Below are 12,435 nucleotides of genomic sequence, written 5' to 3'. Positions count from 1 at the left end.
AACTTTAGCATCAGTCCTTCCAAAGAACACCCAGGACTGATCTCCTTTAGAATGGACTGGTTGGATCTCCTTGCAGTCCAAGGGACTCTCAGGAGTCTTCTCCAACACCACAGTTCAAAAGCATCAATTCTTCGGCGCTCAGCTTTCTTCACAGTCCAACTCTAGCATCCATACATGACCACTGGAAAAACCATAGCCTTGACTAGATGGACCTTTGTTGGCAAACTAATGTCTCTGCTTTTCAATATGCTGTCTAAATTGGTCATAACTTTTCTTCCAAGGAGTAAGAGTCTTTTAATTTCATGGCTGCAGTCACCATCTGCAGTGTTTTTGGAGCCCCCAAAAATAAAGTCTGACACTGTTTCCCCATCTATTTCCCATGAAGTGATGGGAACAGATGCCATGGTCTTCATTTTCTGAATGTTAAGCTTTAAGCCAACTTTTTCACTTTCTTCTTTCACTTCACATCAAGAGGCTTTTTAGTTCCTCTTCACTTTCTGCCATAAGGGTGGTGTCATCTTTGATATTTCTCCTGGCAATCTTGATTCCAGCTTGTGCTTCTTCCAGCCCAGCGTATCTCATGATGTACTCTGCATATAAGTTAAATAAGCAGGGTGACAATATATAGCCTTGATGTACTCCTTTTCCTATTTGGAACCAGTCTGTTGTCCCATGTCCAGTTCTAACTGTTGCTTCCTGATGTGCATACAGGTTTCTCAAGAGGCCGATCAGGTGGTCTGGTATTCCCATCTCTTTCAGAATTTTCCACAGTTTATTGTGATCCACACAGTCAAAGGCTTTGGCATAGTCAATAAAGCAGAAATAGATGTTTTTCTGGAACGCTCTTGCTTTTTCCATGATCCAGCGGATGTTGGCAGTTCGATCTCTGGTTCTTCTGCCTTTTCTAAAACCAGCTTGAACATCTAGGATTCATTAAATGAGTATATCAGTTTATTTATCCATTCTGTGATATCTGAGCTTTGGGGTTGTTCTCGTTTGAGGCTGAAAAGTGAAAGTGAAGTTGCTCAGTCGTGTCTGACTCTTTGCAACCCCGTGGACTGTAGCCCACCAGGCTCCTCCGTCCATGGGATTCTCCAGGCAAGAGTACTGGAGTGGGTTGCCATTAGGGGATCTTCCTGACCCAGGGATTGAACCCAGGTCTCCTGCATCGCAGGCAGACACTTTAACCTCTGAGCCACCAGGGGGCTAATTAGAAACAATACTATGAACAGTCTTGTACATGAATCCTGGTGCTCAAACCCATGTATTTCTGAGAATAATCTGAGGCCTGAGGTCTAGGTGCCTTCCTTCAGAGAGGGTGACTTGCTTCTGCCAGGAGTCTTGTGCCTATATAGTTTCTCAGGGATTTTTTTTTAATGGTTTTGTTTCGTTTTCCCTTCCTTAGCACCAAGGCAGCTTACCTTGCAGTCCCTTGGGTGTGGGTTTGCTTCTGGGTTGCCTTTATCCTGAGAATATTGTCCTTTGAGGCCCAGCTTAACCTGGAGAGGGTTTTTCTCACCACTCTGAGCTGGCCCTAGACTCTTTCACTTGCCTCAGGGGGGCCCCAACCTAAACTTACATTTGTCCAGATGGCCTAATATCCTCACGGCAGATGCCAGCATGAGAGGGTTCCGGGCAGCTCCCTGGCGCTGGGACAGCTGGACACCTGCACACAGAAGGTTGGAGCTGGCCTTCCTCCTCACGTGACACAAAGACCGATGAAACAGAGATGCAGATTTGAGAGCTAGAGCCCTGGGACTGAACAAAACGCTGAAAAGCATGTAGTTATCCAGAGATTTGGTGACGTAGTTGCTGTGAAGCCCAAGCCTTAGGATTTATTTTATTTTTGGTTCTAGGTTGGTGATGAGCAGCTTAGGAAGCAGCACCGGGTGCTGGCAGACCTTCATTACAGCAAAGCTGGAAAGCTTTTTCAGCTTCTGAAAGACGCTCCGTGTGAACTCCTTAGAGTACAGTTAGAAAGAGTAGCCTTTGCAGAATTTCAGATGACCAGTAAGTCTTCTTTATTTCTCAGATTTGTATGCATTGGCTTAGTGTTGGATTGTCTTAGAGTGAGGCAGACCTGTGGATCACTCTTCGATGTAAGTAATGCTGTCTTCTTTTGAATTTGCCCATCGTTAATGTCTTTGGGTAGGGACGTTTTTTGAAATGCTTTTTAAAACATAAATGTGTTAGATTATGTTTAATGACTAGAAACACTGGAATACAGCCCAGGGTTCCTTATTTGAAAAAAAAAAAAAAATTGTGACAAGTTACTTTAGACAAAGATTTTAATCGTCATGAACAAGGTGGGAGTGGAGGTGTGGTGGCCTCACGGAGTCCGTCTGCACGGTGACCACAGAGCCTGACAAGGTGAAGCTGAGGCGGGAGGGCAGGGAGGGGTCAAGGGAAACCTTTTATTCTGTCATTTTCCTCAGCTTGGAGTGGTCTGGCTCTCCACCACCGAGTGTTTTTTTCTAAACTCACTTCTCTACCTTGTTCAGCTGTGCCCTTTCTGCAGAATTATCTTGCGAGAAGTATCTCTTGTCTGGTAAAGAAACAAACATTTATTTGAAGTACAGCAATTCTACTGGTTTCAGTTATTTTCTTCTATAAAATTAAAATGAATTTAATGTGTACCTGTTTATACAGTGTCTCTGGAAGGATGGACACGAAACTGATGGCACTGTCTCTTCTGGGGAGAAGGCAGGGTGGCCGGCAGGGCGGCCCACTTGAACGTTACACATTTTGAAAATGTATTACCCACTCAAAACAGTTTTTAGGAATGCCTTTTACTAGGGGGACTTCCCGGGCAGTCCAGTGGATAAGACTTCACCTTCCAATGCCCGTGTAGAGGTGCAGATTCAGTCCCTGGTCGGGGAGTTAAGATTGCACATGCCTTACACCAAAGAAAGCAAAACGTAAAACAAGCCATATTGTAACGAATTCAATAAAGACTTTAAAAACGGTCCACATCAAAAAGACCTTAAAAAAAAAAAAGGAAGAAATACCTTTTACTAAAAGCATCTTTTTAAATTTTTGGCAGCATACGCATAGTTGAATGTCAAGTAGCTCTTTCTGGGGGTGATCTAGGGCAGTCTTCTTTTCTAGTTTGCATCTTTGAATTTTCCATGTTGGAATTCCTTAGAATGAGCAGGATTCATTTTTATTTTTTTAAAAAAGTAGATACTAGGAACAAATTTGCTATGATGATAAGTATGGTTAATTCCTTTTTAAAAAAATGTTTACTACTCTTGAGTATGAAGCCAGATAGTGAGGCAAGAAAACAATGATTGTTTATTGCTTTCTCTAGTTCTACTGTTTTTCTCTAGGGATAATTACTAAACAGAAGTTGGATTTAGAAGATTTCTTGGCATTTTCATGAGCTACTACCTTCACAGTGTTTGAAAATCAGAATTTTCATTAACACATTGGATGAGTTTCTCTATGTTTAAAGGAACGATCATTTTATGTTTGCCACTCTAGGTCAGAATAGCAATGTTGGGAAATTAAAAACGCTATCTGGGGCCCTTGATATAATGGTGAGAACTAAGCATGCATTCCAGCTTATCAGAAAGGAGCTTGTGGAGGAATTTGAACAGGTAAATGGAAAAAAAGATTTATCAGTTTTTTATGTGTCTTAAAGTAAATGCTACATGGTGAGTATGTACAGTGGGCATATGCGTGCATGTGTGTGTATAGTGTATATGTATCAGTTCAGTCGCTTAGTCGTGTCCAGCTCTTTGCGACCCCATGAACTGCAGCATGCCAGGCCTTCCTGTCCATCACCAACTCCCGGAGTCCACCCAAACCCATGTCCAGCGAGTGGGTGATGCCACCCAACCATCCCATCCCCTGTCATCCCCCTCTCCTCCTGCCCTCAATCCCTCCCAGCATCAGGGTCTCCCCAAATGAGCCAGCTCTTCGCACCAGGTGGCCAAAGCACTGGAGCTTCAGCCCCAACAACAGTCCCTCCAGTGAACACCCAGGACCGATCTCCTGTAGGATGGACCGGTTGGATCTCCCTGCAGTCCAAGGGACCCCCAAGAGTCCTCTCCAACTCCACAGCTCAAAAGCATCAACCCTTCTGCGCTCAGCCCTCTCTACAGTCCAACTCTCACATCCACACACGACCACTGGAAAAACCATAGCCCTGACTAGATGGACCCCTGCCGGCAAAGCACTGTCTCTGCTTTTCAATATGCTCTATAGGTTGGCCACAACTTTCCTTCCAAGGAGCAAGCGTGTCCTAATTTCATGGCTGCAATCACCATCCGCAGTGACCCTGGAGCCCAGAAAAACAGCCACTCTGTCCACTGTTTCCCCATCCACCTGCCACGAAGCAATGGGATTAGATGCCATGATCCCAGCTTTCTGAATGTTGAGCTTCAAGCCAACTTTTCCACTCTCCTGTCTCACTTCCATCAAGAGACTCCTCAGTTCTTCACTTTCTGCCATAAGGGTGGTGTCATCTGTATATCTGAGGTCGTTAATATTTCTCCCAGCAATCTTGATTCCAGCCTGTGCTTCCTCCAGCCCAGCGCTTCTCATGATGTACTCTGCATATAAGTCAAATAAACAGTGTGACAATATACAGCCTTGACATACTTCTTTTCCTATTTGGAACCAGTCTGTTGTTCCATGTCCACTTCTAACTGTTGCTTCCTGACCTGCATACAGGTTTCTCAAGAGGCAGGTCAGGTGGTCTGGCATTCCCATCTTTTTCAAAATTTTCCACATGTATACAAATACATAAATACATACGCTTTGCGTGGGCCTTCCCTGGTGGCTCAGATGGTAAAGAATCCACCTGCAATGCAGGAGACCTGGGTTTGATCTCTGGGTTGGGAAGATCCCCTGGAAAAGGGAATGGCAACCCACTCCAGTATTCTTGCCTGGGGAATTCCATGGACAGAGGAGCCTGGCAGGATACAGTCCATGGGGTCACACAGAGTTGGACACAGTGGAGCAACTAACACTTGCATAAAAACACATTAACAGTGATTTATTTTTTTGGTGGAATTATTAAGCATTTCTTTAACTTCCAAGTGTATGTTATATTTTAAAATTGTTTCTTTAAATAACCATATAGACCTTGGTTAATAATAAGACCCTGGGAATAAGGAGGAATAAAAGGTCTATCGATTTCCACTAAACTGCCTGCAGCTGAACGGTGAGTGGGCTTACGCCGGCTCCCTGGGGTGGCCTTTCAGTTTTCCCGGCATCCGTGTGTTCATGCTGCCTTCTCTGTGGCTGAAAGCTTCCCTGAGTTCCCATGGCGCCTCCATCCTGCGAACTTCCAGGTTCTGGTTCTCAAACCACACAGGGCCGGTTTCCATCTGTTCCTTGAGCATGTGGTGTTGGGAAGTCCGGAGGGCTTCGTTCAGGCTTAGTTTCTTCTACATAAGTGCCGTTTAGGCTTGAGACAGGTTTTTCACGTGGTTTGGTCTGTCTGAATGTTCTCATGGGAGGGAGGCAGAGAAGACCGAGACAAGGCGGCCAACAGGGCTGTCCCTGGACAAAAATCCTCTCGATTTGCTCTTTGTTTTTGGTTAAAACTTTTGCTGGATTATTCAGACTGGCTCCACCACTTCAGTATGAAGCAGTAACTGTGGGGTGACTGAGCTGAAATCACTTTTTGTTGTCTTTAGCCTAAGAGTGAAGAGACCCCTCCAGCCGCTGATTCTTCACCTAGTCTTAATCGAGAAGAAGTGACAAAACTGCTTAGTATATTTGAATCTCGCTTGTCATTCCTTCTCCTTCAGTCCATCAAGCTGCTATCTTCAACTAAGAAGAAAACAAGGTAAAGTAAATGACTCGTGGAAGTTTCTTTCCCCACACCTTACCCAGATACTCGTATGGCAGCCCAGCTTTCCCTCAGGAGAGTGTGGATTCCGTGAAGGCTGGGAATCCGGGTCTGTTTTGTTCATGACCAGGAGCAGTTTCTGGTACATGGTAGACACTTGACTGTTTATGAAAAGAATAATCATTGGCTTTAATTGATGTTTTGAAATAAGTGTTTAAAAACAGGCCCATGAACAGTCGATTTGGGAAAGCAGGTATGAAGTTGGCATTAATAGGACCCCTGCTTCCATGAAAAGTGACAACAGGGCGTCGGTGTTTACTTTTGGGGTCTTTTACTGTTCTTGGTGGGCATCACTGTTTTCTTCATCTCTTGCTCTTTTTTTTTACCCAGTAGTATCCTTGATGAAGACATAGTCCTTAAAACCAACAAGCAGGTTTACTCCCAGCTCCTGAGAGCCACTGCGAACAAAAACGCCTCTCTCTTGGAAAGAGTCGACCTCCTCATCCATCTGCTGGACCAGCTGGCTCGCGGCGGAGGCAGCAGCGCCGTCGTCCAGTGACTCCTGCCTGGGGCCGCATCCACAGAGATGCTGTCAGTGCCTTCTGCACTCGGGTCCTAGCGTTTCCATTCGGTGCTCCGTGTCATTAAATATGAGGGAAAAGACCCACTTAAAACAGGCACAGCGGTGGAAACACAGAGTTCTCATTTCCCATGACAAACAACCATGTGCAGAGTTCTCTGGCTTCTTCGTCGGAGGCACCAACATCACAGTCAGACTTCGAGCTCCTGCGTTCGTTTCTTTGAGAAGTACGTGGTACCTCAGTATTAATAGACTTGCTGTGAGGCAGTTAACACTTTTAAATATTTTTGAAGTATGTTAAGCTACGTGGGTTTAAGAGATAGTTATCTTGGAGAAATGTTGCTTTGGTGAAGGGAACTTCTATCCAAATGATTGCAGTGGTTCAGGTGGGTTAAAGAAACTTCTGGTGCATCCACAGTGTTTCCTTCTCAGTCGCACAGAAAAGCCTACCCTTTTCAAGCTAAAGTACAGGGTTTTTCCAAGACCAGCCATTGTGCGAGTCTGTCTTTAGTGCATGTTCTGAACAGATCTGCTTCTCTTTGACTTTGTGTGACAGTTGATCAAGGATAGGCACCTCCCCCCTTCCCCCACCCCCCTTTTTGTTTTTCATTTTAAACTTGAAACTGTGAATAAGGTTAAGAAAACTATTTTGAATAAATAAATTATTTATTTAAAATGTCTTTGCAGTTTTCCATTTCACATTCTTCACACTGAGTTTTGATTTGAACTGGTTTACTTAATACATTTTACAAAGTGACGATTAAAACATTAATAATAAGTAAAATTTCTGCGACCCCCTGAATTCTCACTAGAATATTATACTCATTACTTGCTGCTACGTAGCTGTTGTCCAGTTGCTTACAACACACTGTTTTTTCCACTGCCTGGAGTATGCAAGGCTGTCCTCGTCATGGTTAACTGACCTCGGCTTCGAGAGAGGACGTGATGCAGAAGTCAGGCATGTACTCCTTCCCGTGGGGCTGACAGTCTGCATTTATGTGCATGATGCCGAGAGCTTGCCCAGCCGCCTCTACTGGCCTGGCCCGAGGGCAGGAGGAAGTGCTGCTGCCAACAACCCCTCCCCCACCACCCTGAGCAGCATCTGCGAGTGAGTCTCACCATGCTGCCCTCCGCTCACCAGCCACACCCCTCTGAAGAAATCCCAACTGGGCTAGAAAATTGTCTGGAATAAACTTGTGTTTAGGCCTTCCTGATAGCTCAGTTGGTAAAGAATCCGCCTTCAGTGCAGGAGACCCTGGATTGATTCCTGGGTCAGGAAGATCCACTGGAGAAGGGATAGGCTACCCACTCCAGGATTCTTGGGCTTCCTCTGTGGCTCAGCTGGTAGAAGAACCTGCCTGCAATGTAGGAGACCTGGGTTCAATCCCTGGGTTGGGAAGATCCCCGGGAGAAGGCAAAGGCTACCCACTCCAGTATTCTGGCCTGGAGGATTCCATGGACTGTAAAGGCCATGGGGTTGCAGTCAGAAACGACTGAGTGACTTTCAAGCTGAATTTTTACAGACTTTTTTCATACACTGAGACTTGCAGGTGTTTTCACTGGTGAGTTGACATCTGTCATAACTTGGTAGAATTATCACTTGCTGTTTTTCCACTTCCTTGTAATTATTGCAGTTGTATTTATTTTGGGCCGTGCTGGGCCTTCGTTGCTGCAGAGCATTTTCTCTACTTTCTGTACTCGGGCTTCTCGTTGCAGTGGCTTCTCTTGTTGCAGAGCACAGGCTCTAGGGCTCCTGGGCTCTAGAGCACAGGCTTCATAGGGGCTTAGTTGGCCCGAGGCATGTGGAAAATTCCCAGCAGGGATTGAACCCATGTCTCCTGCGTGGGCAGGCAGATTCTTAGCCCCTGGGTTACCAGGGAAGCTCCCTTGTAGTTACTTAGTTCAGTTTTTCAAAAATGAATTATTGAAGCATTGAAAATTTGGCCTAAATTGTAAAGCAGTTGTACAAAATCTACAACGTCTCGTATCAGGACAGCTGTCACTCTTGTCTCCCCTGGTGATAAGCACACACATGGAATAAGACTGTTAATTAACCCTGGACACATCCATTGATTATACCTAATTTGGGGGTTAATGAGTTCCCAGGTGGCACGGTGGTAAAGAACATACCTGCAGTGCAGGAGACTTAGGTTCAATCCTTGGGTCAAGAAGATCTCCTGGGGAAGAGAATGGCTACCCACTCCAGTATTGCCTGGGAAATCCCATGGACAGAGGAGGGCTGGCGGGCTGTAGTCCATCAAGTCACAAAGAGTTGGACACAACTGAGTGACGAGCATACCCATGCACACAGAATCATTTCCGTGTCCTTGGGTTTCAGGGCGTGAGTGGCATCTCCCATGATTGGACCCATGGCCATGGCTGCCTTCTGTCTCCCCATGAGATCAGGGCCAGTGTGGGTGGAGGGACAAGATGGAGAGTGTTGGGAATGTGGCTACAGAGCCCTAGACAAAGTGGAAGGCAGACGGATTCCTCAGCATGCTTTTCTTTAACCTTTAGTAAAATGACTTGTTGAATTATGTTTTCTACCTGAGAAATTGGATTTTCCAATCAAGTAATTTAACAGCTCACGTAATGCTTTTCCCATTGAGTTTTAAGGAGCCATATTTGTTTCGGTTAGTAAAAATCTGGTTTGTTTTCTTTGTAAAATAAATCAGACTTACTCTCCTAGAAACTCTCTGTCTCTCCATTTGCCTGTTTTTCCCCTTACGAGTTCAGGTTGGAGGGGTCGACGTCACAAACGTCAAGCCACTGCTCTGAGACAGAAGTAAGCCATCTGAAGGGAGTCAGGAATCTGTTGTCTGTCCTCAACTTTTCAGTAAGTGTTGCTTTCGAGGAAGAAGACCGGTGAGTCTTGCAGGAGTAGTCCACTGAATCTAGATGAATAGCATGGTTTTGTGGCTCTATTCCTGGGGAAAACCTCAGTAATCTTCACTGGATAAGGATCAGGGACACGATTTCTATTCACATCAATGAAAACACCTGCAAAGAAAGTTAAGGCTGACTTTTCTGGAAGTCATTGGATTTTAGGTTAATTTATAGTAGTGAGTAAGCAAACCTGGGGCTGCACCAAATTTGGGGGCTTGAAGTTGTTAACAGTTTTCCATATGATGGGATCATCTGCCATGGCTGTATATATAAATGTGCTCAGTCACCAAGTCGTGTCCGACTCTTTGTGACCCCATGGACTGGAGCCCGCCAGCTCCTCTGTCCATGGGATTTCCCAGGCAAAGAACACTGGAGTGGGTTGCCATTTCCTCCTGCAGGGAATCTTCCTGACCCAAGGATCAAACCCATGTCTCTAATGTCTCCTTCATGGCAGGCAGATTCTTTACCACTGCGCCACCTGGGAAGCTGGCCATATATATAGATCTACAGTAATTGAGGACAGCTTCTAATTGAGAAATTGGTCATCTGACAAATTCCAGTCAAGGGCAACAGAAAACACCAGACTGGAAAGTCTATTACGAAGAACCCTTTGAAGAGGTAAATGAACTGCTTTCTTTGGTCATAAAAGGCAATGTCCAGGGATTTGGGATGTGAGGGAATCCTTCTGAAATCAGTAACGGAGTAGCTTCGCCCTCGTTCATCTTCTGAGTGGGCCTGATCCTCATCACTGTCGTATCTCCAGTGTTGGTTTTCTGAGAGCCAAACAGGTTTTAATGTGGTTTATTACTGTTAAGTGACAGGAAAACAACAGAGACAGCTTTCAGTATGGCTCCAAGTCAACCATGATGCTCTGCCATGATTCCAAGAGAAAGCAGGACTTGCAGCACCTGGCTGAGTGAAGCCTCTGCTCACGTGAATGGTCCCACAGGTCTTGAATCACCTCTAGATTTGACCCCAGGAATCAATTCTATTGTATGTCCTCGCTGCAGTTCGAGTGTGATTGGCTCCAAGCCCATGAGGGCTCATCAAAAGCAAAAACAACAAAAAGCATGCAGTCTTTTTCACATAAGCATCTTACTTTTCTTCTCCTTCCTTTGTAGTCTAAAGATTTTTCTTTTGTATGTTAGGAGCCCATGGGTTGTCACAAATCATTTTCCTATCCTGATCAATATAACCTCTCTTTTTAAAGAAAAAAAAAATCATGCTTATGATTGGATTCTTCTTTAATCCAGAGTTTTAGAATCACCTGGATCCACCACTAGCCCCATTTTTACAAATGAGGAAACTGGAATAGAGTTGAGGCAATTCACCCTGATTCAGACAGCCTAGGTTGAACAAGGGATCCGGACTGGGACACTGGAATTCCACCCAAGTGACGGTCCTATGAATTAATATTTTGTAATTTTGCTTCATTTCAAGATCCAAATGCTAACATGCTCTGAAACAGCACAGGATTGTTTTAAGCTGTCCTTATTAGTTCCTCATCCTGAATATTTGGTATAATGTCACCATCAATAGAATAAATCCACTTGAATTTGGGGGCTTTCCTAGTGGCTCAGGTGATAAAGAATCTGCCTGCAATGTGGGAGACCAGAGTTCAGTTCTTGGATCGGGAAGATCCCCTGGAGAAGGGAATGGCTACTCACTCCAATTTTCTTACCTGGAGAATCCCTTGGACAGAGGAGCCTAGCAAGCTACAATCTATGGGATCACAAAGAGTCAAACACGACTGAGAGACTAACACTTTTGAGTTCACAACTCACAAAACATCAAAAGCAGTTACATCCCTCAGCAACAAAATATGCAATGTATCTGGAACAGTTTACCATGAGAAGAGTGTGACACACATCTGGCTAAAGGTGTAATTCACTCCAACTGGGATGACTTTTGAATTTAGAGTATTCACAACAAGTTAAATTTAAGACGTTTCCAAAGCTCCAAGAGTGAAATTCAGCTGTACTATAGAAATCCCCCATGATGGCCTAATTCTATATTTGAGGTTCTTTGAGTGTTGCCAATATAAATCCTGGACTTCGTAAGGAGCCCAAAGATTTGCTCCCAACTTCGAAAGATCCAAACCATAAAAGTCCACCCTGAGACCATTTCTTTATGTCACGGAACTAAAGTACTTCCTCTGTGTGTTGTGAAGGAAAAGGAAGATCAGATTTATACATATGGCTCTTTGGGCCAACAGCTGCATGCAAAGTTCTTTCAGTTTTGGCTCCTGCCTCTAAACTCTATTGAGCACTTTAAAGCAACGTCATTCTGGGACTTCCCTGGTGGGCCAGGGGTTAAGAATCCACCTTGCAAGGCAGGGGTCGAGGCTGGGATTCCTGGTCAGGGACCTAAGATCCCATGTGCTGGGGAGAAACTAAGCTCACACACGGCAACTAGAGGGCCTGTGCGCCACAGTGAGAGGCCCTGGAGCTGCAGCTGAGACCTGATGGAGTGGGTAAATAAACATTAAAATAGATATTAAACATTAATGTTTATATATTATATAATATATTTTATATTGTTAATTATATATAATATATGTAATGTTATATTAAATATTATATATCATTATATAATTAATATTAAATTAATATTAAACAATATAATGTATTATATAATATATAATTTATTATAAATTTATATAGTATATAAATATATTTATATTATATACAAATATATACAAACCTTATATAAATATATGTATTATATAAGATATTTATATAAAACATATTTATATATATTATATATTATCTATATAATATAGAATTTAATATAATTTAATATAACATAATATATAATATATAATATAACATATATTATTAATACATATCAATATATTGTATATAAATATTAATATATTAAATATACATATAGGGGCTTCCCTGGTGGCTCAGTGGTAAAGAATCCATCTGCCAATGAAGGAGACATGAGTTCGATCCCTGATCTGAGACGATCCCACGTGCCATGGAGCAAGTCAGCCCATAGGCCACAACTACTGAACCTGTGCTCTAGAGTCCAGCAGCCTCAACTACTGAGCCCCAGTGCCCTAGAGCCGGTGCTCCACAAGAGAAGCCACTGCAGTGAGAAGCCTGCACACCACATCTAGGCAGCAGGCCCTGCTTCCTGCAGCCAGAGAAAAGTCCACACA

At 43.9% G+C, this 12,435-nt stretch overlaps 1 protein-coding gene across 4 annotated transcripts in view; it reads left to right on the top strand.

Annotated features, from left to right (window-relative positions):
• The window catches only part of EDRF1 (erythroid differentiation regulatory factor 1), a 33,766-nt gene extending 26,712 nt beyond the window's left edge, over positions 1 to 7,054 (top strand). For 2 of the 4 annotated variants that reach the window (XM_010859163.1, XM_010859161.1), the window contains 4 exons: positions 1,857 to 2,010; positions 3,484 to 3,599; positions 5,649 to 5,800; positions 6,194 to 7,054. In XM_010859163.1, coding sequence (XP_010857465.1) covers positions 1,857 to 2,010; positions 3,484 to 3,599; positions 5,649 to 5,800; positions 6,194 to 6,362 — 591 coding nt within the window. In that variant the 3' untranslated portion in view covers positions 6,363 to 7,054. Of the gene's footprint in view, positions 1 to 1,856; positions 2,011 to 2,032; positions 2,998 to 3,483; positions 3,600 to 5,648; positions 5,801 to 6,193 lie in introns of those variants that run through there. The other 2 variants (XM_010859162.1, XM_010859164.1) reach the window with 2 other exon arrangements.
• Positions 7,055 to 12,435: the final 5,381 nt, after the last annotated feature.

Source organism: Bison bison, unplaced genomic scaffold, assembly GCF_000754665.1.
Source record: "Bison bison bison isolate TAMUID 2011002044 unplaced genomic scaffold, Bison_UMD1.0 scf7180017864456, whole genome shotgun sequence".
NCBI lineage: Eukaryota > Metazoa > Chordata > Mammalia > Artiodactyla > Bovidae > Bison > Bison bison.
The sequence above is the reverse complement of the archived record's forward strand: the minus strand, read 5'-3'. Positions and strand labels throughout refer to the sequence as shown.